Source organism: Fringilla coelebs (genome assembly GCF_963513975.1).
Source record: "Fringilla coelebs genome assembly, chromosome: 5".
NCBI classification, from domain to species: Eukaryota; Metazoa; Chordata; class Aves; order Passeriformes; family Fringillidae; genus Fringilla; species Fringilla coelebs.
The window spans coordinates 66091019-66117972 of record NC_140033.1 but is presented as its reverse complement, the minus strand read 5'-3'; the positions used below and the strand labels follow the sequence as shown (position 1 = coordinate 66117972).

At 40.9% G+C, this 26954-nt stretch overlaps 1 protein-coding gene across 2 annotated transcripts in view; it reads left to right on the top strand.

Moving 5' to 3' along the window:
• The first annotated feature begins 341 nt into the window (after positions 1–341).
• Positions 342–26954, top strand: part of ATXN10 (ataxin 10) — an 85788-nt gene continuing 59175 nt past the window's right edge. For both annotated transcript variants that reach the window (XM_084205506.1, XM_084205507.1), the window contains exons 1-5: positions 342–431; positions 5339–5530; positions 6954–7036; positions 24651–24747; positions 25593–25757. In XM_084205506.1, the coding sequence (XP_084061632.1) occupies positions 343–431; positions 5339–5530; positions 6954–7036; positions 24651–24747; positions 25593–25757 (626 nt within the window). In that variant the 5' untranslated portion in view covers position 342. The remainder of the gene's footprint in view (positions 432–5338; positions 5531–6953; positions 7037–24650; positions 24748–25592; positions 25758–26954) is intronic.

Genomic DNA, 26954 nt, shown 5'->3' with positions numbered 1-26954 from the left:
TAATTTAGTATTTGTTTTGTTTAGAGACGGGTGTCCCCAAGAGCGCACGGGGCGCGGTGTGGGGCGCGCGGCAGCAGCACCTGCGTGAGGGGAGCCGGCGCCGCCGTGAGCTTCCTACGGCGGAAACTCAGGTAGGGAAAGAAAAGATGGGGAGGAAGGAACAAGAAAAGAGAAAGGGAGAAAGGGAAAGGGAGAAAGGGAAAGGGAAAAGGCCATACGTCTCCCGGCCAGCGCGGCCATTTTCCCGCCGGCCCCGTGCGCCCCTCCCGCCTGCCGGGGCGGCACCGCCGCCATTTCCGCGCGGCGGGGGCGGAGCGGGGCCGGGCCGGGGCGGGGCGGGCGATGGCGGCGGCGGCGGCGGAAGCTTTGCCCGCGGCCCGCCTGGAGAGCGTGCGGGCGCTGTCGGGTCTGTTCCGGGAGGCGCAGCCCAGGTAGAGGGGAGCAGGGAGCGGCGGTGCCGGTGGATGTCGGGCAGGACTCGCCTCGGCTCCCAGCGAGGTCCTGCCCATCGTGGAGTCGGCTTCGGGGCTCTCCGTACCCCCGTAGGGGTGTGAATGAAGTCCCTTCTGGGGAGCTTCTGCGCCCCCAGCCTTCTCCTGGGCATGTGCTTTTGGGGGGTGAGCTGTCCCTTCTCCTGTCCTGCCCCAGCGGGCCCATGAGGAGCTGCAGTGCGCTCAGTCCTTGTGCCTGTAGCAGAGAGGAAGGGTGTTTGTCTCTCAGTCGCGGGTGGCATAAAATGTGCTAGAGATACAGAATGGCTTGGGTTGCAGGAACGATAAAGCTCATCCCATCCCACCCTTGTTATGGGCAAGGATGCCTTCCACTATCCCAGGTTGCTCCAAGCCCTGTCCAGCCTGATCTTGGACACTGCAGGGATGGGGCAGCCACAGCTTCTCTGGGCACCCTGTGCCAGGACCTCACTGCCTTCACAGAACAATTTCTTCCAAACATCCAGTCTAAACCTACTCTATGAGGCTGAGGCCATTGCCCCTTGTTCTGTCACTTCAGACCCATGTAAATAATCTCCATCTTTCTTGTAGGCTCCCATCAGGTGCTGGATGGCATCATTTAGGTCAGCCCAAATCTGCTCTTCTCCAGGCTGAGCAGTCCCAAGTCTCTCAGCCTTTCCTAATAGCAGAGTTGCTGTGTCTGTCTGAACAGCTTGGTGCCTCCTCTGGATTCTCTCCAAGTCCCTTCTGTGCTGGGATCCCACGGCTGAAGGCAGCTCTGCAGCTGGGGTCTCACCTGAGCAGGGCAGGGAATCATCATCCACCTCCCCTGCTGCCCACGGTGGGGCTCAGCCCAGCACACATGGCCAGGGCATGTCCAGCTCTCACCACCAGCACCCCAGAGTCCTTCTCCCAGGGCTGCTCCATCTGCTCATCCCCAGGCTGAATTGATCCCCGGGGGTTGACCTCACCCAGGTGCAGCGCCAGCACTTGGTCTTGTTGGCCAAGTTGTTGACACTTGGTTGTGTGATTTGCTTGAGGCTTCCAGTGCTTTTAGTTGATTTCTTGATTTCTTTAAGCTTCCTTTACTAAGCTAAAAAAAAAAAAAAAAAAAAAAGGCTTTATTTTGTTCCTGGGAATCCTGTGAGGATAAGTACTTTAGAGGCTTTTTAGGGGCTCCTTCAGAAATGGAGTTCTGCATGTACCTAAAACTTAGAGTGGAAATACAGAATTGTAAATTTTTGGATTTGTTCACATTGTTCCTGACTAATTTTGTGATTCTTTGGAGCCCCCTGGTCTTTTGAACACGGTTTCATTACTGTTTCTAACTCCATGTTCACTAGAGTGGTATCTTTCAGAGTTTCAGTTTTTAACAATCAAACAGGTCTTACAAGGAGTGACAGTAATCTTCCTTTTGGCATAGGTGCAGGAATTCTGACTCTTTGTTTTGACTTAAGATGAAATTGTGCATGTCTTCCTTGTCCAAGAGCTGGGCTGCTGTACCCTTTGCTTCTGCTTCCATTTGTACTCCTGCAGAACTTGATGTGGAAATGAAGGACAGGTAGCAATAGCAAAATGTGGAGCTGCTGTGTTAGGCTACCAGACACAGGAAACTGAAGTTTGTGGAATATCCACAAAGCTGTTCTGGATGGATTTCAAGGGTTATTTACAATGCAAGGTATTCTTTTAATCTAAAATCCACTTAGGAGGCTCTTTGGTAATTTTATAAATCAAAAATTAGGGAAAAGATGTTTTCCATTTCAAAAATACATTTTAAATATTTATAGGTGCTACTTTGTATGTGAATCTTCGTTTTACTGCTGGAAAAAAGATTATTTTTAAAAAAACTGTAAGCATTAGTAAGCATTTAGTAAGCATTGCTGTGAAACAGTTTTCTCAAGTCAGTCTTGGCTAGTTTCTTAATATCTAAATAGCTAAATATTTTCTGCTGTTCTTGCTAATTTGAGGATTTTTTTATTCAGAAGGACAGTTTTCATTTAAATTCCTTTGTAGTACGCACTCAAATTGCAGTGCTAGTTGAATGCTTAGGTACAAGAGTCAGATGAAAGTTTTCTCAGAACAGAATCCTGCTCTATCAAACAACATTTGAGTCAGTCTGTGTTCATTTGTAATACCTTTTGCTTGCTGCTTAGGCCTTGAGATTTGATTTCTGTCTGGAATGATTCGGCTTGAGCATTCTGGATATTCTTTCATAGTGTTAGGAGACAAATTGGAGTTCTGTCTCTCCTCAATGATGTAAAAAAATCAACATCTGCTTCCACATTTACACCAAGGACAGACACTTCCTTGTGGACCCCACACTTGCTCCATTAGGACACACAAGTTTTTCATCTTCATATTTTACTGGAAATGTCTATACTCTTATGTTTTCTTTTACTTTCAGTCTAACTTCAAAAGAAAAATTGTCACAGCATCTCAGCATGCTTCTGATCCAGTGTCTGACTAAAAGTTCTGTTGTGCTGCATAGCTCTGCCAGGAGAGTGGAGCTTTTCCAGCACAAGAATAACTGTAAGGTGTCCTTTTACCCATTTAGTCACAAAAATGTGCACAAAAGTTCTTCTGGCTTCTTTAATTTCTCTTTTTACCAATTTAAATAAGTGAATGTTGTACAGTAGTATGTCTTGCACTGACCACTGGGCTCTGTATTTTGCAGGAAATGATTGGTTTCATGGGATAATCCAACAAAAGGCACAGGCTGATGTGAAGGAAACTACAGTGGGCTGAGTGGTCCCATTTTAAAGTAATGTCAGAGTTTAAGAACTTGGAACAGCTAATGGTTCTGCTCAGTGTAAAAAGCACTCCCTGGCTGGGCACTACCTTACCAGACTGTAGCTCTTCTGACATTTAGAAAAACTTGTCTCTGGTGCATTTCCCATGGGGACTGTGGTGCATCAGCCACTGACTCTTCTCTTGGCACATCAGGAGGTGGCAGGAGCTATGCTGCTTCTTGGAAGTTGAAGGTTCAAGTTCCATGAATATATTTTCTTCAGTCTTGAAACCAAAACCAAATTCCAAACTTTCTTTCTGGTTATGTAAGCTCCACTGTTTTGTTTGAGACTGAGGGCCAGCTGTGCCTTTGGTCATTGTTTTTTATGCCACTTTGGTATTTTCCCTTCAGTACTGCACCACTGTTAAATGCAGCTTCTTCCCCATAATGCTCAAGTGATGCAGTGGTGGGCTTATTAATGTTTCAGTGTAGATGTAGGATGTGGAAATATATTGGTCTTGCTCAACTGTGAGGTTGCAGAATAAAATACATATTTCCTGGAGATCTGAAACCTAATGTTGTGGTAATTTAGTGACATTATTGTATGTTGTTGTATTTCTTACCACACTCTCCCTTTTTTTAAAGTTTCCTCCATGCCCTAACAGACCTCTACATTGGAGACACTGTACTGTCAGTAAGATGTAGCCTAGCATAAAAGTGTCACTATTGGAGCAACAAATCTGATAAGGAACTTAGAAAATGTGAACTGTGAGCAAAGACTAAGAGAGTTTTGATTAGTCTAGGAAAGGAAACATGGCAGGAGCAGAGGTGGGAAATAATGGCTCCAGACATGTCTAAGGGTGTGCTTAGAGACAAGGTGGGTTGGCTGTGTTTGGTTAATGTTGAACTTGATGATCTTGAGGATCTTTTCCAACCTTGCTGATTCTGTGGTTTGATTTATGGACATGATCACTTCCAAAAGAGGAGGTAGAATTTCTCATTGTGCAAATGTGCAGGCATTTGAGTGAGCATCAGAATGCAGGTAATACCATATCACCCAGTAGTGTTTGATCAAGAAGTTTTTAAATTATCCTTTAGGAAGAGTTTTCTGTGTGAACATTTTTTTTAATGCTACTTTACATTTCCTCTCATCTCACTCTCTTCTGTTTGATCCTGAGTACAGGACAAGTCTATTTAAGGTTCAGGGAGGCTGCATCTGCATTTCCTTTTCCTGACCCTGGTCAGAAGTCTTGGACAAGCAGATTTATTGAACTTCCCTGTAGCAGTGCCATAAACACTCCCTGGTGTGGCTTCTCTCCACCAGCCTGTGGGATCAGAACTGAGTAAGCAACACTGGTCATGTGCTGCCCTCATCACATTTGTGGACATTAAATCAAGGCAGAGTGGACAAACAGCTGTAGTTTGGAAATGTTGTTTATCTCTGTGTGACAGATCATCTGTAGATGTGTGTGTCAGTCCTGGGAGGCTGGTGAATCTTCATGGAGCAGCAGCATCAGCTGTCATCCAGTCATATGGATTTCTGCATGTGCTTATGGTTTGGTAGTGCTGTTTTCCTTGGTCCAGGTGCTCCTGGAAGTGGCCTGGTACCTTCTATGTTGGGTAGTTGTCTGCTGAGGTGGGACACAGTTGGCTTTTTCCTTTGACTGTGAGTCACACATTTCAGAATGGTGCTTGTGCAGCCACCAGCTTTCTCCATGACCTTTGTCCCTCTGAGGAAATCTGCAGCAGGCTAGAGCTTCTGATACCTTATTCTTCTGAAACATCTAATGCTGGACATCCAAACTGTGTTCATCAACTAAAGCAATTCCTCTTAAAGCAGCATGTATAAACCTGCCAGCTGCCAGGGAGAATTTTTTGTTTCATTTTCATTAAAATTTCAAAGAGCTGTTGAAAAATCATGAGTAATACTAAGGCAGCACCACTCTTTTACAGCCCTTTCTCTGAAAAGGCTGATATAAGGATTGCGTGATGCTTTTGTTCCTTCTACTTAAAATTTCTACTATGAGTCATTAAACACTCGGAATAGTTAAAGATTGCTGCAGAAACATCTTTGGGCTTGCAATAAGAAGGGCCAATGTCATAGGCTTTTTGGTAGGAGTGCATTTTTATTTTTTCTTAACCACAAATTTATGTATTTCAGAGAAACAGCAGAAGAAAGTGTGTTTCAGGATGTGCTGGAAATCCTGACAAGCACCTCAAGTGCCATTGAGCAGACCTGTAAGGACTCCTGTGGACTGGCAGATCTAGACACCTGCCTGCTGCTCATAGCAGAGTGCTTCAGGTGTCTGAGGAATGCCTGTGTTGAGTGTGCCAAGAATCAACATGTCTTGAGGTACAGTTATTAACCCTTTTAGCCCATACCAAAGTACCACCTTCTGATGTTTTTGTGGTTTTATAAAAGAACTGCTGTGTTAGTTGATGTATTAACTGGCATTTCCTGCTTGATGGAATCACTTGAATTCAAATATGCAAGAAGCAAAAATAGCTGACCTATTTGTTGGTCAGTTTGGGGCCCTGCTCAGTAATAGAACAAAGTATTTGGGTCCATCAATGCAAGTTGATTACACAAATGATAGAAGCCTGACTGTAGAACTATCCTTTTTTTCTCTTTCTTTATTTTTTATAACATAATAGATAAGTAAATGGTCATAATAATCAGTTACAGAATTAGTATGTCTTTTAAAGTTCATTGAAATTTGTCTGGCTTTCCTGGCAAAACACAGCATGTGGAACTGTGCATATTAATCCTGATACATATATACAGGCAAGTTGAGCTTAAAGGATATTAAATCAATCTGGTTCCTTAAGTTATTTAGCCTCTCTGTTCTTTGCTTGTGTCTGTTGCAACATTGAAGGGATGCTTGTGGTACAACCAGCTGTAGTTAGTGAAAACCTGACAGTCTGGTTGATGTTTTTAAAAACCCCAGCAAAATAGCAACAAAAACCCTCCTTGCCCAGATGCCCCATGAGAACCCCAAACCAACCAACCAACAAAAAAGCTGCCCCAGCTTGTTGCAAGTTGGTTATGTCAAAGAATTGTTGGGGACTACAGTCTTAAAAATTGGCTTCTTGGGATGTATCAAATTTGATTTATAGAACTAAATGTAATTTTGACAGGGGACCAAGTCTTGATTGCTGTGCTGGGGCAGAATTCTGTTAATGCCACAGAAATTGCAATGCAAGTCAATCTGAGAGTCTACCTATGATTCCTTGTCACTGGAGAAAGGATAAATGATTACTTGGCCTTCTCTGCTTTACTCTGAGAGTTGTCTGTGTTTCCCTTTGAGCTAGCCCTGTTGTTTTTTGGTAGCTGTCACTAATTGCTTTGTTGACATTGAAAATCCTCCAAGTTTATTATGAAGTAAGATACATGACTCTTCTTCTGGATGCTTTTCCTCCAGACAGAGCAAAGTTTTTACAGAAAGAAAGCTGTTTAAGTTATGGGAATAACTTGCTAATGTTTAATGTCTGATAGGAAGAAGAGCAAAAAGGGAGGAAAGGGTACTTAGCTCTGAAGGTCCTGTGCCCAAAATTGGTAAAATGCAGGATGATGCAGTAAACCCCTTTGATTTGCTTCTGATGGTAGTAATGTGGCTACTGCTAGGCAGGCAGAAATGTAGGAGAAACTATTTTTATTTCAAAGGTCCTGAAGATGCTAAAGGTTTCCTGGTAACTTCATTGAAATGCCTTTAAATTTTTTTGAGTGTATTTCATATCAAGTGAATTATTGTGTTTTATTCCCAATTTAATAATAGGAACTTGGGTCTCATCTCTACATCTGTCCATTTGATAAAGTTGCTTCATGGAATACAAATCAAAGAAGAATTGTTACTGACTGGTAAGGCTGAGAATTTTGTTGAATGTATAGCCTGTGCTATATTTTTTTACACATGTGGTATGATGTCACTTTACTGATGCATTTGTTTTATAAATAAGCTTAATTCTTTCTTGAATTGCAATTAAGAATTTGCCCTCTCTTAGACTGCTTGAAAAGGTCTCAGCCTCAAGTCTAGTTCAGCTGTATTTTCACTGAACTGTTCCTTATAGAGTGCTAAAGGAAAGATATTTGGAAACTTTTTAATATGAGGCAGAGTTATTGGGTTTTATAAAAGGAAAACTTCCTGTAGTACCTTCATTCAGAATCCATTTTGCTGTTTTACTGTCTTTTTATTTGCTGATACTGAAGATAATTTATCTGATTCCAGGAAGCAAATTTTGTCTTTGACTTCTTAAAAATTATCTTGAATTTTCATTTGGATACCATGGTTGCTGGCCAGTCAGGATGGTATCTACCAAGAATTAAATACTGATTTGAGTAGTGTTCACATTTCCTTAACAGATGAGTTTTTCTTTCAGTGCAGTGAAGAGAAAATGGGACTATGTAGTATTTGTGGTAGTTATTGCTACTCATTCCACTGGATATTCAGGGTTTTCAGTAATTCTCACAATCTCTGTTTCCCATTGTGAGCATGTGGAGCTTTATACATCGGACTCCAGTTGTGACTGCCTTGTGTGTCTGTTGTTTCTTTTCACTCCTGTTCCTCAGATGAGGTTTTTTTACTGGATTTCTGCTGCTGCTTTTCTGCTGTTTTGTGAAAGCAGGTGAAACAGCTATCATACAGTAACTTACCCTCAAACACCTTTCTGAAGCTGTGAAGGAGCAGTGAAGTCCAGGAGGCTGGGATTCCTCTGTTTGGCTCAAAATGAAGCCCTGTGGGCATGTGAGGGTATTGTGCTTAAACCAGGCTCACTCCTGGGCCTATTGCTGGAATCCTGCTGCCAGGGAGGGGTTGGTGATGCCAGCACAGCCCTTCAGTGTGGGAGGAGCTGGGCTGTAAGCTCTGTAGCTGGCAAAAAGGGCTTGCTCAGTGGCCCTAAAGAGGAGGAACTGATGGCACACAGGAGTGACTTTCAAGCCGTGTTACAGGAAAGGTCATGGAGGGCAAGAATGTCCTGCCCCACAGTTGTGAACTGCTTTGCAGACCAGCAGGATAAAAGGAAAAGTGATGGGAGCCAAAATGTTGCTTCTGTCCTGCGATGTTTGTGAGGGTCCCCAGGACGAGGTGAGAGATGAGAATCTGACTTCAAGTTCTCAGAAGGCTGATTTATTATTTTATGATGTTATATAATATTATAAAAATGCTCTACTAAACTATACTAAAGGAAGAGAAAGGATATATCAGAAGGCTAGACAAGAATGAATAATAAAAACCTGTGACTGACCAGAGAGTCTGACACCGCTGAACTGGGATTGGTCATTAAGTAAAAACAGCTCACGTGGAACCAATCAAAGATTCACCTGTTGGTAAACAATGTCTAAGCCACATTCCAAAGCAGCAAACAGGGAAGTCAGATAGTTATTGTTTACATTTCTCTCTGAGGCTTCTCAGCTTCCCAGGAGAAAATCCTGAGCAAAGAGGATTTTTCAGGAAATATCATGGTGGCACTGTCCAGCCTGTCATTGTCTGTGCTGGGCCTTGGACAGCACTGGGCTCAGAAAGCTGTACAGGTGAAGTGGGCTTGTCACCTTCAGCCCCTTCGGAGCGTCAGGGATTGTGGTGCCAGGTGCCAGAGGGGTTGCCCAGCACCTGCAGGAGAGGGAGCAGGGTGTGCTCACTGTTGGGTACAGGCGTGGCCTGAGGTCTTCCCTTTGGCCTGATGGCTGCTGGCCTGTCCTTGCTGGGCTGTCACATGTGTGTGCTGTTCTCTGCTCATGGGTTTGAAGAAGGAGAGGGAATGCTATTGAGCAAAAAGCAAAGGGGGTAAAACCCAGTAATTTGGTTATCTGCTTCAGGCACTTTTTCCTAGCCAGAGGGTGGTGTAAAAATCTCTGTTTATCAACACTGAATATAAGGGTGGCATCGACAAGACAATTTTTAACAGGATTTCTGTAGAAGTTGTTTTGTGACTGCTACTCTACATAGCCATTCAGTAAATACATCTGAGTTATAACTAAGATTTGCTGTTGGCCCAGGGTAGATGGTTCATTTGATGCTGTGAGTAGCACTGATCTCCTTGGGGAACCTCTGCATGAGGTGAGCATGGTTCATGTATTCCATGTATGTTAGTACAACAAAAAAAAAATTGTAGGCAAGCAAATGTTGCTAATTCCTTGCTGAGTGATCTGATGAACTTCGTTGTAAATGGAAATTAATGTAGTTCCTAGAGCACAGGTTTCTTCTGCAGGGTTTACCTCAGAAATTAACAGTTAAATTTGGCTGTGGATTATTAGTTGTTCTGAAGTGAATTGCTAAATTGGACTTGGATAGCACTGTTGAAACAAAAGAGACCCATAAAATTAGTAAATGGTACTGTATTTATTAACTGTGATTCTGTTTCATGAGTCTCCTCATGTTTCATTTAGGAAATCAGGTCACAGGGCTAGAGTAGCAAGTGTATTTTGTTCTTGCAGATAATTAGGTGTTAAGTGGAGTATTTCAAGTTATTCATTGGGATGTGTATCATTTCCTCCCTCAAATGCCTGCTTGGATTGGATGATCCCTCTTGGTGCCTGTGTATATTAAGGTTTTTTAAATACCTTCATATTGCTTCCATAGCAACAAAGCACAAAGAGAGGAAGTAAGGCTATACTGCAGGGTGAACAGCGCTAAATAATGTTTCAGATCATGTTCATGTGAACAAATTGCCAGAACAAATGATTGTAGGCTAAATAAACTTGAAGTTCCAACATTATTGTTTTTACAAAGATGAGATTGAAAATTCTTTCTGCAGACTGAAAAATACATTTAACCTGATCTATGACAGGTTTGCACTCTAATCCATTGGTAGCTGTTAAGGCTAGTAAATGAGTGGTGTGCTAATTTTTGGAAGAAAGTTCAGTGTAGTACAATTTCAAATGGATAAAACCAGAAATGAAATAAAAGTATGTATTGTTTGACCACTGCTGTGACCAGTGTGATGGTTAAGGGGGAGCACATGATCAGAGAAACAAAAAAGGAGGTGTTGTGCAAAGTGGTATGACTAAAAACTGTTGCTAATATTTATTCAAATAAATCCAGACTCCTTTGCATCCTCTCTGCTATGAGTAATACTTTAAAAATAGTTGCCCAGGGGTTATATACATGGTTATTTTGGCTTGTCAATTCAGTATATTTACTGAAGCAACTCTACTGCATGTTTTCACCATACATCTTACTTTTTCTTTTTTTCAATGCTTTAAAAAATGTGATAAATTACTGTATGTTTGTAATACTTGCCCCAGCTAGCTGTAGAAAAAGTTACTGTTTTGATTACATGATATACCACTAAGGCAGTGGGCCAGAATCCATGAAGGTGAGTTGGAATAAACTAAAATAGCTCTTTGAAACTTCAGGTAGGTTGAAAAATAGTTAATTCATACATACAGCATTCAGAGATTCTTCAATCCCATGTACAAGCCAGCTGTCCCTGTAATAAGAGTCTCCTTTCTTTTTAATACTTGCATTGAAAAACCACAAACATTTTTAGTCCTTTCTTTTATGGTACTGCTAAAGTTAGCTGTTTGTCCCCACTCTTCCTCCTTGCTTACTTCCCATGTTACTCTGAGCTGAACTCCATAGCCTGGTTTTATTTCCCATAATTGCTTGCATAGTACATCTGTGGTAATCTAAGACATTCTTAAGACTAATCTTTCTTACAGCTAGTCTGTCTTGAGCAGTGTGTATTTTGTACTGCTCGGAGAAGGGAACCTGCTCTGAGGAGTTGCATGAAGAAGCCAATAGTTGGATGAGTGCTGGTGGGGGTTCACAGCATCACGAAGTCACTGAAGTTGGAAAAGGCTTCCAAGGCCACCATGTCCAGCCTGTGACTGATCCCCACCTTGTCACCCAGAGAGCACTGAGTGCCGCATCCAGTCATTCCTTGGACACCTCCCACCAACTCCCTGTGCCATCCCTGCCAATGCCTGACCACATTTTCCATGAAGAAGTTCCTCCTGATGCCCAGCCTGACTCTCTGCTGGCACAGTTTGAGGCCATTTCCTCTCATCCTGTCCCTTGTTCCCTGGGAGCAGAGTCCAGCCCTCCCTGGCTGCCCCCTCCTGGCAGGGAGCTGTGGAGAGCCAGAAGGTCCCCCCAAGCCTCCTTTTCTCCAGGCTGAGCCCCTCCAGCTTCCTGAACTGCTTCTCATCAGACTTGTGCTCCAGACCCTTCCCCAGCTCCATTCCCTTCCCTGGACATGCTCCCAGCTCTTCAGTGTCTTTTTTTGTTAGGTAAAGGCCCAGAACTGGGCACAGGATTGGAGGTGCCTCAGCAGTGTGGTGGCACAGGGGACAGTCAGTCACTGCCCTGGTCCTGCTGCCACACCATTGCTGGTACAGAATTTTTTTGATACAGAATGTTTGGAGCCTGTGTTTGTGTCACAGGCACTGCTGGGGATCTCAGCCAACACCTGTGTCCAGGTGTGCTGCCTGTTAGAGCAAGGTTTGGGGTGTTCTGTGCTCATAATTCTGCAAAGTCCAGAAATTTGGGTAAAATGTATTGGATTGTAGCTTGAACCTGTGAACAGGAATTTGACCTTGCTTCCAATTTTCTGCAATGTGTTCAGGTGTAGTTAAGCAGCTACAGATACTCTCTTCAGAGCAGGACTTACAGCATGCCTTTAAAAGCCTGATGAAAGATGACTCTATGTAAATTTTTTAATACTGTACTTATTATAGTAACTCGAGCATTTTCTGGTAGGAAGTTCCACAGCATGAATATCATGTGTCTAACACCTGTTCATGCTTCCTTTTGTGAGGGAGGATGTGTGGGAAAATATGTGATATTTTAAACATTTTTCAAGTACTACAAATGCCATGTTCTTATAAGGGAGCTATAAAGAAATGTTCTTTTCTTTGAGCTTTTTTAATTTCCCTCTCCTTTTTTTTCTCTTTTCCCCTCTCAATTTTTCTTCTCTCTTTTTTTCTCTATTTTTTTCTCTTTTTTTCTGTCCTTTTTTCCTCTGTCCTTCTTTTATCTCTCTCCTATTTTTATTTTCCTTTTTTCTATTATCCTTCTTTTTTCTCTCTTCAGCTGCCTTTTTCTCCTCTCTCCTCTGTCCACCAGGACCATTAATAGTACCTTGGATTCATCCTCAGTCAGTGTTGTTGAACTGCTCCAGCTGATGTGAACCTGATTGGTTCTCATGCATATTTTTCTTAAAATTAATGAAAACCCAGTTGTTCTTGACCCATGGGTGCTTTATGAGTTGCTCATGATCTGGGTAGAAAGAGCCTTGGGAAGTGTTTTGTAATCCATCAGTGTGGAGGAGAAGCCCTCTGCAGATGAGATATCATGGAGTAACCTGTGAATTCAGAACTTTGTGTTAATAAAAGTATCACTCCTTCATAGACACTAAAAATAAATTTTAAAAAGCATAGGGGTGTGCACATGCTTCAGAAATGTCATGTAAGGGACCTAGGCCTGTCTACAGTTTCCAGAGATTGTTTTGGTAAAAGCCAAAGGGGATGGAAGCATTTCCTCTTTGATGAAGTAAGAAGACAAAAGCTCCCCTGAGGTCTACAGGAGAACATCAAATGGCTGAGCAGAGAAGGATACTTAATTTTTTTGTAAGCTTTTGAAGATGAAGACATGCTGGGTTTGAAAAGCCACTAAATGGAAGCTCTAAGTGCTCATGTAGGACTAGAAAATCACGTTGACATTTCGTTAGGAGAGATCGCTGAGAATTAATGGCAAGAGGAAATAAATTTCCAGCTGCTACTAAACTGGGTACCTTCTCAGTTCTAAAAAGTTGTTAATTCAAAGTACTTTTCAAAGGCTTCCAGAAAAGGAGATATTTAATCAAATGTTTTTGTTTTTCTGAAGAAAAACATGAGTAAAACAGGGTTAAATTGTTATGTTTGCAAAAGTATTCCTGAAAACAAAAATGGGTAAATAGCAGTGAAGTGATTTCTACTTTTTCAGGAGGGTGTAGGGGAAACAAAACTTTCAGTTCTGTCCTCACTCAGTGAAAAAGAAAACAGGAGCTGTTTCTTGCTCTGACCTTTTCCATTTCTGCACTCAAGGACTGGCAGTCTGGAATTACAGTGGAAAATCAAGACTGGCTAATTTTGAAGGTACAGAAGAGCAAGGGAAGGAAATGCTTTCAGACCTGCCAAAGCACACTGAGTTGGTTTTCCTGTATTCCTTCTAAAATGGGCAGCCATGTGTCCTTAACTGTTTACTGTTTTCTTGTCAATATTTATCTCTTTACTTATTTTCTTCCCCTAGAAGAAAGGAGAAAGAAGCCTTCCCCTAAAGCTATGGTCTCCTTAAAAAGATTATTTTGGCAGTAGGAGAATGAGCTAGAAGTAAATACTTGGACTGTTGGAAATGCATTTGAGTGGTACCTCTGCAGAACTAGTGAGTAGAAAAATCTGGATATTTAAGGCTTAATTAGTTTGAAAATCTGAGCATTAGGGGCTTATGTACTGGCATTACAGTGTAACTAGCCTTCACCTATTCTTGAAATTATTTGAAATGCCTGGTCAATCAGCTGAATATTTAAAATCAACAGGAAAGAGAAACAGAGTGGTCAGTTATGGAATCTAAATGTTCTTAAATTAATGCCAGTATTGACTGAAAGAATCAAATCTCATATCTTGTCCAGTATATTCATTCTTCTGTTTTATTCTTTTAAAAAACTGCATTTTGCTTTTACTTCTTTTTGTAGTTCTTTAATCATGTTGCACTGAATGGTTTAATTTCCAAATTGCTGCTAATTTTTTCTATATAAAAAATAAATATTTTAAAACTTGCTTAAAAAGTGTGGTGGAGCACAGGTTTTGATAGACACACTTTTTGGTAGACAAGCATCATAGCAGAGCTCACTCAGTGCGTTTGGGAAACCATTGTCAAGTTTTATTGTCTATAAAAAGAGGTCTGTCACTGAGCAAGGTCTGTAACTGAGCAAGGCTTGTTTGTAGGGATTTGAAGAAGGTGTAATTTCTAAATTGTGTCCTGGAGACTCTCATAGACAATGGCTACTAAATTTAAACCAGCAGGATTAAGGAAGGAAAGTTAATCTTTCCTCTCTTCCCACGTCAGTGCCCCAAATATTTACCTATGAAGGAGGAGGCATATTGTTTGGTTGGAGATCTTGGGGGTGCTTATGACCAAACATAGTAAATTATTGTGCTGCAGGTTTTTTTGTACTAGTCATGTTCCTTGCTGATTTACATGGAATGAGTGAGTGGGTATAAAGCTTGAATTATTTTAGCTGTCACACAGTCATCATGAATGGTTGATAGGTGATGTTTCTCAATTTAGGTTCGCATTAGCTTTTCTTTTGAGAGAGAGGAAGAGGGAGAAAGCAGGTCCTGAGTCTGCCCACAGTCCATGGGATTAAATCCCAAAGAGCAGCATGAAAGAACATACCTCAGCTGCATGGAAGAAAAGAGAATTTAAAAATCTGCACTACCATTTATTTTTGTATTTGGAGTTTCCTTGTGCTTACACTAGCATAATTAAAACTACATATGTACTACAGCTTAAATAAACCAGCTGCTAACTTAAACAGACTTTTTTTAGACACAGAAATAAAGGACAGCCCTGACCTTAAGAGCTGCCAGTTTCAATGTGTGATCTTTGCTTTGTCTGTTAGGATTTTTGTATGGGGGACTGGTGCCAATACTTTGCTGCCACTGTTAAAGTAAAAACTATAATTACATTGTCAAAATAATATTTATAGTATTTTCAGGGAATAATTGTGGGAGTGTGATGAATATATTATACTCATCAAACTTTTATGTAAACATAAGCATGAGTTTTTTATTTGAGTTATTGGTGTTGTTTTTGGCCTTTGTGTTTTTCCAATCTGTAAAAATAATATAGGGATTTTCATGGTCTCTAGCATTTGCAGAGTGTGTGCCCTAACAATCAGTTGATATGCTATCTGGTAGAAGTAAACTGCTAGTTGCACTTGTATTGGGATTTTGGTTTCATGTTTCCATAGATTAAGAAAATCCTCTGTTTTTTGAGTTTTGCTATCCCCTAATTACTGTAGCTCAGAGCATTTTGCTACTTTACCAAACAGAAAAGTTTTAAGTAATTGGGTTTTCTTTCGTACCATTTAGGGTTTTTTGTTGATGTCCCTTGTGTTTACCTCTTTTTTTTTTCTTTTTTTTTTTTTAATGAGTCTGAGTTCCTCTTAAAAGTGAGTGTGAACATCTCCCACAAAGATACATGGTAAGAAGCCGTTGTGAGGTTTTATAGCAATAGGCAGTTGTCCCTTGGCTGGTTAAAGGTACAGGCAGACTTGCTGCTGAGCACTGGCGAGTTACCAGATGCACAGATGCTCCAGTCCTGCCCTATATGCAAGTTTTAACTGTACAGCTGTTCTGTCTCTGCTGTGTTTTGGTGAATATTGCCACAGATTTTAAATTAACTGTCTTCAGAACACCTACAGCAAGAACACCCACATGCGACTTCATGTTGCCAAATCGTGTCAACCTGATGCAACCTCCTGTGGGCAAGAATGTTCTCTTGGCTCTTGTAGTTTGGTCCAAAATTCATTGAAGGCTATGGAAAGACTCTGATTTGGGTGGGTCTTGGTTCAGGTCATTTTTCCAAGGCTTTGTGCTTTGGTCTTTTTGCAGGAACTCCAAAACATGGAACCAATCTTTACACTACTTCCAGCTGTCTGTGAAAGAAAAAGAGCCAAACCTGGACCAAGAGCACTCAAACTGATGAGTTACCCTGAGTTAGCAAATACAGAATTCTCTTTAGCTCTTTTGCATGTAGTATTGGCCCTGCCTGCAGTGGTTAACTCTTGCCCCATTCACTGGGAGTTCCCACACTTTGGATCTTGCACAGTGCATATGGGAACAGCTTCCTGTGCTCTGCAGGTCTGGGCTATTTGTGTACATTTGTGTCATACAGCAGGAACTGAGATTTTGAGTAAATGCCAGTGTCACCAGTGTCTTCAACCTGAAATGTCTCTGTAATAATGGCTGTGACTTCTGGTATTAATATGGGAACTTGATGCATCCCTTAATTTCTTTTTTCATTTTTTAACATTTAGGGTAGAGTGGGGTTTGAGAGAATTTAGATCCATTGAAGAAGGGCATTGTAGGATCCATTGTAGGTAGGACTCTATTTAAATGCAGCACTTTCTTATCATAATGGCAAAAAAAAGGAAGAGGGTATGGGGCTTCCAGCAGGGTTGGGATCTTCCTTACTACAGGCAACTGTAGTTGTAGGCTCTTGTCTCCAAATATGGTAAGCTCCAGTTTGCTGTGTTTATCCTTATTAGTCCCATGGAAGGCCCTCGTCTCATTTTAAAAGCTTTTCCTAACTCTGGTCTAAATGCCCTACTGTTTGAGTGCAGTGATTCATGGTACTGGGGATTTTTCCTGCTGTGGGCTTGATTCTCTCCTTGAGTCTTGCTGCTTCTGCAGTAGAGGTCTTATCTGGAATCACAGAATGGCCTGGGTTGGAAGGGTCATTAAAGATCATCTTGTCCACACCCCTTCCCATGGTTCCACTATCCCAGGTTGCTCCAAGCCCCATCCAACCTGGCCCTGGACGTTTCCAGGGCTGAGGCAGCCACAGCTTCTCTGGGCAGCTTGTGCCAGGGCCTCACCACCTTCACAGGGGAGAATTTCTCTATAATATCTCATCTAACCCTGCCTTCTGGCAGTGGGAAGCCATTCACTCTTGTCCTTTCAGTCCAGGCCTGTGTAAATTGTCTTTCTCTGTTAAGGCTGTGCTGAACTGAATTATTTGATTGACTGTGTATATGTGAGTATAAAAATATTTTATTGCAGCAACTTGTGGAGGCACAATTTGAACTACAGACCTGATCCTGCCTAATGAGGTTTGCCTGTCAGGTACTGATGGCTGGCGTTGGAAACAGGCTTTGAAATAGTGGTTAAAAAGGTGGTGCTTCCCAGCAGTTTGACACTTGTACTGATGGTCAGAACTGTCCTTCTGGTGGTACTCATGGAAAGATGTTTTGATTGCTCTGCTGGGAGGCAGAGGCAGTGACTGTCTGAGTGTCAGTGTAAATCATTTTGCTTCTTCTAGGAGAGAGAGTAACCTGAGGAAACATCTCTAAGTCAGAACAATTAGTAGGTCAGTGGGCTGCCCTGTGGGCTTCTCTGGTCTCATTGCTGGTACAGCTTTTATACAGTGTGTAGAGCTAGTTTGTTTTTTTCCTGCTCCTGCAATTTGGAGGCTTTCTAGTATAGCCTGCCAAGATGTTGCTGATTTATGCCACATGCATAGTGGTTTTATAATGTGGACTGATATCCACTTGGAGCACAAAGGAAATAGGAGTTTGCTGATGTCTATTTAATTAGAATGGTTTCTGGTTACTTTGGTTGAGGCTTGAAATGAATGGTAATGCCTATATTTCTGTGGATCTCTAAATACAGTGTTCTGTAAGTCCTTTCCTTCCTTCCTTGCTCTTTAGTGTCCCCTACCCAACCCCAGCAAATAATGTCAGCAAGATTCATAATGAGGCAGGTTTCTGTTCTGCACAAATATATGTGAACCAAACCTTGCAGAAACATCCCTAGATTTAAAGATGTTTTTTGAAGGGCCATTAGGATCTCAAGATAAAGGTGGGAAGAATGGGGCAAAAAACCTTTTAATTGCAGAGAGCTTTGTAAAGACAGAGCATCATAAGTGTAATGTAGGGAGAAGAAGCTTAACTTTTTTTCACGTGTGCTGAGAGAAAATATCCGTTCTAAAGGGTCTCCCACAGAGGCCCCAAGGTCTTTCCTCCCGGGAGGGTGAGGATGGAGCAGGGATGGAAAGAAGCTAGAGGAAGATCTGGGCAGAGGGAGCAATGGGAGGCATCTGCTGCCTGTTGGGATAAAAATCCAAGTGGTTATAATTATGTAGGAGTTACACATGTCGTTCTCTCAGCTGTTGAATTATCATTGCCATGGCACAGCTTCCATGCTCTCCAGTTACAGGAGCATTGTTCTGATGGAAAGGAGGGAGTTGTCTAACCATGGCTTTCCAGACACAAAGCTACAAGACTTTCATTCCCAATTCTTTCCATTTCCCTTTCTTGCTAGCAGCTTTGGGCTTGGAGAGAAATGTGTCTCCCCCTTTTTGTTGAGAAGTTTAGAGAATATTGGCCAAGTTACATGATGTGTACAGACATCAGGAAAGTTTGTGAGTCACATCAAGTTCTTTCCTTTTCTTCCATCCTCTGGGCACATACCCCGTGTGGTACAAAAGGGACCATAGCATGGCAATGAGAAGAGGTAAGCTGCCTTTACAGGTATTAAAATAAATTATAATGCCCCAAAAAGGTTGATGCTAAAACTGTTGCTGTATATTAATGTGGACATGCAAGTAAAAATACTTAGTGTAAATTTGCTGGTATTCCAAAAGGACTGTGGTCCATTTATTAGCCAGGTACAGAATATAAATGGTACAAGTAAGTGGGGGGAAGTCTGATACTCTTTGCACAGATTTACAGAAAGAGATCATTCAGCTCTTTGAGGGCAAGTATAAGCACTTCAGTGGAAATTTTGGGTTAAATGAAACAATGGACACAGTATGTCATCAAAAGTAATTGGAGAAATTTGTTCATAACCTTGGTTAGTGCTTTACATGTTAATAAATTTTTTCTTTTTTTTTTTTCAGACCTGTGCAAAGTATCATGTAGGAGGAGGTGTGTCTCACAGTCAGACACCACTAATAGTGCATAGTGGGTGGCCAGTCCTTCTTAGTTTTCTTGGTTTCCTGGTATGGTTTAAGCCTGGTTTGAGACTCCCCAGTACTTCAAACTTGCTGATTTCACTGCTGCAGGACCTTTAAAGAGACATTGCATTAGATTTAGGCTCAGCTTTTGGGCTGATTCAAGAACAAGATTTTACATCCTAATGCCTGCAGAAAACTAATAAAGGTAGTTCCCAGGTCTGCCAGCACTTAAAAGTGTTTCACTTCACATAGGAGAGCAATCTCAGGCATATTCTTTTGCTACTTACAGGGATGTAATAGGAGTCCCATTTCATATGCCTTTATATTTTAATAGGTAATTTGTTAAAGAAATGAGCACATTTATGTTTACTTTCTAAAACTGAAATGATGCAATTAAAATAACAGGAGACAGAGAAAATTGTTCTAGTGCTGTATTTAATAAGCCTTGTTAGTGCTTATGAATCAGAGTAGGTTTGAACCTGATCTCAAGAGGTCTGTCAAACTGACTCTTAGTAAATGCACACTTTTTGTTTTTAATCTCCCATTATGAGACCTCATTGGAAGTTAATTTGCATCAGAGGCTAATTTGCTGTGTGGTCTGCTGGTTTCTTCCAGCTCCCTTCTAATTTGTTTGTAACTCCATGTTTTTAATAGTGTGGCAAGAATTTTACTTGCCTTTAAATCAAATTCTCCTTTTAAGTCAGAATAAAGTGTTGATGTTTTGCCTAGACATTTATCTTCCAAGAACACAAGGGTTGTCCAATCAATGCGCATAATGCTCTCTTAAAATTAGAGTTGGCACTGATAAAGGGAAAGAAAAAAAAAAGAGTGCTACTTTGTTTCTGAGGTAGAGGAGATGGAGGGGAGGGTGAGCAGAAACTTATCAAACACAACATTCTTGGTGTTCCACAGATGGTAAAAATGGGTCACTAGTCTGCACTGCAGCAAGTGCACTAACACCAAGGTGGAAATATAAAAGGTAGCTAGACAATAATTTTATTTACAGCAATAAAGTACTAAGTACTATTTTAATAACATTAAATGACAGAGCCCATATATGTATTGTACATTCAATTTCAGTAGTCTAGACAGACTGTTTTCCAAGGAAAATACATTTTCATCAGTATTTGTGGTATGATTCATGGTGGTGAAGAGGCAAATAACTCTTTATGACTGGAAGTTGCTTTAACTTGCAGCCACAAGGAAACAAGTCAATGACCGGATGGTAGTGGTAGAAACTGACATTTTATAGTAATAGAGGTCTACACCTTATGCTGAGTTGGAGGTTTTATTTTTCTGGGACAGGCAGTCTATCACAAAGCATTCTGCCATTATGTACAAACAGCCAGGGCTGCTCTGCATGTCAGCTCACAGCCCACACTTCAGATTTGCAAAGCTCACAGGCAGCTCTGAAAGGTGCAGGCTCTTGGGGGCCTGGGATGTGGTCCCAGGACTTCCTAGGCTTTGTGTCTGCCCCAGTGCAGAGGGGGCACTCCAGCTCTGTTTTTCCTGTGTTGTTACTGGTTAGAGCATTAAGAGAGATGCAAGTTTGTAAGTCGTATGTTTGCAGTCTGACAAGCAATGTTGTGCAGTTTTGTATGGGCTTTGGTTGATCTGTTTTATATCTCCATTTGTTTTATAGCTCCAGTAAAGGCATAGGCTTGTACTCACAACTATCACTGTGTTGTCTGACTCAAATAAAGAGAATGGAAATCTCCTAGGACTGCTTTAAGCCTCTAAAGTTGCTGTCAAGGTTTTTTGAAATGATTGCTGAGCACATTTGTGAGCTCCTGTTCTAACCATGTGGAACAGAAGGAAACAAGTACTGAATTTTAAAATCGTAATGCTTGAAGTCTTTGTCCTCAGAACTTCAGGGATTTTAATTTTCATCTAATGCACAATCTAATCCTGCAAATGGCACTGTGTGAAATGATGTCTTTGTGAGGACTGGAGCATCTTTGACAGGGAAAGGCTGAGGGAGCTGGGGCTGTCCAGCCTGGAGAGGAGCCCCAGCTGAGAGAGGCCCTCAGCCCTGGGTGTCCCTGTGTGCAGGGAGGGTCAGAGCAGGGCCCGGGCTCTGCTCTGGGGGCCCAGCAATGGCACCAGAGCCACGGGCAGGGACTGATGCCAGGAGGTTCCACCTGGACATGAGGCAGAACTTCTTCCTGGGCAGTGCCCAGGCACTGAACAGATTGTCCAGAGAGGGTGTGGAGTCTCCCCACTGGAGATATTCCAGACCCCTCTGGACACAATCCTGTGCTCTGGGATGACCCTGCTGGAGCAGGGAGGGGGGACTAGATGACCACTGTGGTCCTTTAGAACATATCATGTAATTGTTAAATGAGAGAATGTCTATATAATAATTACATGAAAAGCATGCACTGGAGTCTGGCTCAGTTGTTCTGGGATGATAAAGGACTGGAAGGAAGAAAGGGAGCTGTGATCTTGAAGGTACTGAACTGCTGGAATACATTTAAACCATCTTCTTACACGGCCATCAAGTATCAGCTGTCTCACCTTTGTCATGGGTGGCCTTGAGCAACTAAATGTTCAGTAAACATGCAGACAAACATTTAGGTACCAGAATTCATTAGGTAAAGAGTCAGTGTTTCTTCTTGTACCCTTTGCCCTGTTGTGTAAAGAGGTTATTTTTGTAGAACCTAGAAAAGTCTCCTTAAGCCATTGCAGACTGGTTGTGAAAGCAACATGTAATTTGTGTATTTGCTAAAGAACACCTGCTTTTACAGAAGCTGTTGAAATCTTGGTGAGGGGAAATCTCTTCAGCTCCAGGGTTGATTTGTGTATCACAAGTTACATCTTAGTACATGCAATTTCACGGTGGTTGACCATCAGGTTAAAAATACTCTTCTTGACCACACACAGAGTAACCTTTTTTAAAAGTAAAATTTAGCTATGCTGATGGCTACAGAATTGTTTAAGAATATTGTTCTTAGCTTTGTAAAGGTCTGTACATTTTTGGGGATAAGTGAAATTTTCTTGTCTCTCCCTCTTTTTTGTTTTTTTCTTTTCCCCTCCCCTCTTTCAGAAAGCTCATGGATGGCAGAATGGAAATCTGTCTTCATCAGGTTCTGCATTTTCTTGCTTTTGCTGTAAGGACATGGAAGGAAATTGCCTCAAATTGTGCCAGGGGAAGTTCACATTAGGTATCAGGGGAAATTCCTTCATGGAAAGGGTGGGCAAGCATTGAAATGGGCTGCCCAGGGAGCCAGTGGAGTTACCATCTTGGAAGCATTCACAAAAGATGTGGATATGGTACCTGAGAACATGCTTCAGTGATAAACATGATGGTACTGGGTGGACAGTTGGACTTCATGATCTTACAGGTCTTTTCCAAGCTTAATAATTCTAGTTCTGTGATTTTATGATGAAGAAATTCTTGAAGAGGAGAAAAGCAGTATTTGTATTGTACATATATCCAAGCATAATTCAATCATATGTTGCAGCAGTTAAGTCCAGTAGAGGTAAAACAGAAAAGGAAAACATGGAAATTGAATGCTAAGAGTTCTATAGTTTGAAATGCAAAACTTTCCTTTTATGGGATGTTTGCTTTTTCTAACACACACATACCTCGCTGTGAGTTAACTTCTCTAGCTGAATTTTTGGGGAATTTCTTATTTAAAGCATAAATACTATAGTATAGATTTTCAATGCTTCTGTCAAAATTGACTGTCTCTTGGTAGCTTGGTGCTAGGCTAGTACATTTTCCATGGAGTTATATTTGGAGAGAAGCTCTGCATTTATGTGTTCCAAGACCGCCACCTGTGGAGTTCTGGGAGAGAGGTGCTGATTTTCTAAACACAACCATAGAGATATTGCTGTGGTGTGGTTCAGAGAATGTGCTGTGAGGAGTTACTCTATGTGTGGTATGATGGCTTTTCATGCAGTTTGTGCCTCTTCATCTGTGCCTTTCTATCTGTGGCAGCTGGACATGGTGTGTGACCTGGACCCTGTGCTTTGCTCAGCTGTCTTGAGTGCTTATTTCTGTTTGTAGAATCACATCTTCCAAATTGCTGAGATTCTTCATATGAGGAGTGTTTGTATGGCAAAATGTTGCATTATCAAGGCATCCTCTTTCTCTGCTTATCTGGGAATAGATATGGTAGGTTTTGTCTTACAGACTATCCACTTGCCCATATTTTGATTTGTGTACTCTAATTAAAAGAAAAATCTTAACTCTTACTGGTTAAGAACAGGCACTTAGTGCTGAAACTGGTTTTTTTCCATGGGTGCATCCCCAGAATTGTTACTTTTTCCTGTATCTTACTTCCTTGTTCAGGACATCACTGTTGGACAAGGGCTGTGCTGGTTGGTTTCACAAATACTAAAATTCATAGCTATTTCTTACTGTACTGTAAATGTGTTCATGGCATTTCCTCTTTGGTACAGTAAGGATGGTAACTTTACAAGATCTTGAACATTTTTCTTTCATCTGTAGAACTTTTTGCATAGACTAATCTCTAATAACCAAGGTGTAATAGCTGAAAAAGATCAAGCAAATTTCAGGGAAAGATTGGAATATAGTCAACCAACCTTATGTTCTTTTGGGAGACCTTTCTTATTGCTGTAAAGGTAAGGAATTCACCAAGGGAAATAATACCCTGTTCCTAGGATTTACTGCCTAGTTTTGTTTTTTTCTAGCAGAGAAGTATTTCCATAAAATGTCTGCTGGCATGCCCATGCTTGCTGTCCTTCAGAAACCCCTTAGTCAGCAGGATGGGAACCAGATGGGTGGGAGAAGCAAAGCACAATGGTGAGCAGAAAAGAATAAACTGGTGCAGATGTGCAGGGGGAGAGAACAGAGATCTTAATAACTAGAGGAGAATATAGTTCAAGATGCATTATGGGGAATACATACATATTTTGGGCTTAAATATATATATATATGGCAAAAAAAAAAGGGAACTTTTTTCTAAGCCCAAGTGACCGCTTCTCAGACTTGCTTTCTTCTTCTTCTCCAGAGGACATATGCCCAGACCTGTTTAGGAAATCTGGCTGCCAGCTGGCACAGAGGCACAGCACCTTTCCAAGAGACTTAATTTTAGATGTGCAGAACCTGGCAATAATAGCCACCTCCATATGTATTAGGCTGTTGTTTGTGCTATCTGTTAAACTGAATTTGAACATGTAATTTCAAGTTTATTTGCCAACTTCTTCATATGGGCCAGGTATTGAAAGCTGTTGATAGGGTCAAAATAAGTTTTTTAATTTTGTGAAGTCTTGGGGTTCACACTGTTGTGTTTTATGACTTTGCATCTTTTGGTGGCTGCTCTAGGATATTAACTTGTGTGGTGAAATATCATCTTCTTGTATTTTAAAGCTGTATTGAGAGGAGGCTAAAATAAATCCTTTGGAGTAAGAACAGAAATCAGCCATGTTAAATTCAGTGTCAAAAGTGGAGGCAGAGCTGTTTGGAGAGCTGGCTTTCATTTTTCTAGGAGAGAAATTCTGGGATAGAAGGTATTGAGCACATCGTAATCATCTATAATGTTTTTTCCAGCTGACCAGAATATAATGTGAGAAGCAAGAACCTGTCAGTTAGTTCTTGTAATCACCAGTAGTCAGTGTGTAATAGTCAGACAAATCTTGGGTGTAATTCTAAAATACTTTGTCAAATTATTTGTATTAGAAAAGAAAATGCAAATATTTATGTACAGTACCTGTATAATACTGCACCTAAAGCTCCTGGAGATGGATTCTGCAGTGTGTATCTGGAATATTGAAGTATGTGATTTTTGTGAAATTTATTAGTGTTGCTTTGAATTCTTGTTAATGTATTTTCTGGATTTCTTTCAGCTCTTCGTTGTAGTCTTCAGTTTCTTGGAAACATTGCAGCAGGAAATGGAGATTCCCAGAATAGCATTTGGAAGTGTGCTTTCCCAGATCTCTTCTTGTAAGATGGGTTTTTTTTTCTAGTGTCGTTTCTGTGGTTGTATTCAAATCTTTTGTACATGGTAGTTGTGCCTTTGCTAGCACCATGAAACTCTGAAAAATAACTTTGGTGAGAATGGGCTGGTTGAGACCATATCCTGTAAATGGTTTTTGTTAGTCAACCACAGGAGTCAGAACCTTTAAAAACCTATCAGTAAATCGATTTAATTTAACAGAAACTATTTGGAAAGATGAGCTTCAAACATAAGCTTTATTTTAGACATGTTTTCAAGTAGTTGCACTCATTTCCAAGAACACAGCATTTTCTTTTCTCATGTTGCTGCTGTGCAGATCTGTCAGTATTGGTGGATCAGATGTAATCTATAAAAGTTCCTTAATCTTCATCTCTTTCAATCCTTCCATCCCCCTCCTAACCTCTCCAGAATATCTTCCTGGGGATTTGATGACATATGTCTAAGAAAATATTACATAAACTATTTTGTGCAGACACATGACAGCATTGTTGACCTGTTCAGCCAGATTTTTTGTAGTAAGCTGGTAACAGAGGCACTTTGATTCAATTTGATAATCACTCTCCATGGGTTTTTGGAGCCCACTTGCAGGAAGACCTTACGGTAAGAAAAGCAGTTCCAATTTAGCAGTAGTTTTGTAAACTTCCTGTAAAGTGTGATCTTCAGCAATGAGTTGAATATTTTTCCTTGCAGGTGACTTTAATCCTTCTTAGGGAATGACAAACTTGTGGTTCTCTAAAAGTCAGCAAAGGACAACTCAGCAAGCTCAGTGTCCCTTGCCTGTTTTTCCAGGGTCCATTTCAACTTGCCCTTAACTCCTTATTTTCTCTTGAAGGACATGTCTGACATACAGTGATGAGAAAATTGTCTCCTATTGCTGCATGGTTCTGTTCACCTGCCTGAATTCAGAGCGAGTGAGAGAACTGCTGGATCCTGGAAACTTGGCTGTGGCTCTTCATGTCCTGAGAGTCTACAAAGAACAGTTGGATTCTGAGTGGTCGTATGTATTGTTAAATTTTCTTTTTCTTCACCTCTTAATTAGGTGTTTTTCTGGTGTAAATCACTGTATTAAAATGTCTGAACTTGTGACACTGCGAAGTAGTAAATGAAGATCTAATTAGAAGTCAGTAGTTTATAATAGAGATAATTTCCATACTAGTTTCATGACTCTTTTGATTGTTGCTAAGTTAAGACTCCATTTTTTGTTGAGGACATAGGAATTTTCAAATCATGGTCTGGTTTTCTTTCATTAATGAAAGGGGGTTCTAGAATGCAAACTAATTTATACTTGTGGAGATTTTTTGAAGTTAGCACAGAATAGTCTCACAGACAGGTCATGCTAGGAAGACTTGCATGTCTGTTGCTTGGGAGTGCTACATAAAACCTGGGGGTTTCCCTTTTTTAACATAGCCATTTTCTACTGCAACATGCAGTCATTTTTATACCCAAACAGGGAAGACTTTTTTTGGTGAATCTTCATTTCATACTTTAAGAGCACTTTAATTCTGTTAATCAGTGGTTTTATCCCTCTGAACTTTTGTATTTTTTACTAATGGCCATTCTTCTAAATATTGTTGTCAATTATGCCTTTGATAAATGTGCTGCCCTACATAGCAAGGATGCACATTCAGCTAATTGTTACACCATGTACTCCAAGGGGAAAATAATTAATTGTATATTTTTGTAGCATTCTCTATAAGGTCGTGGTTAAATTCAAAATTTAATTAGGAGCAATTGTTGGTGTTTTAAAAGCAATATGGAAAGTCTCAACACAGACTTAAAATGATTGAATGAAAAGTAAATGTCATTTTATAGCTTACTTTTGTACTGAAAAAAAGACCCAAATTTGTTTGTGGCTGGGTTTTTTTAATGGCAAGGGCAGTTTGCTTATGACACAATAGTTTTCAAAAAGCAAAATGTGAGTTTAGGGTCAGACAATGAGACTTCTGTTCCACAAGTGACAAACCAAGTCCTTAGTTTTGTCATCTTTCAATAACACACATGTAAAGTGTTGCTTTTCAGATAATTATCTTGATTATCCTTAATTTTTGAAATTTGTTTTGACTGAGATACCAGAGTTGTAGTGGCAAATTTATGTTTTGAAGGTAAATGCAGAATAAATGCAGCATCAAAATAAATTCTGAGGGATGCATTTCCCTGAACTCTCTAGTGTGAAGTAGATTCAGTTGATGTTATG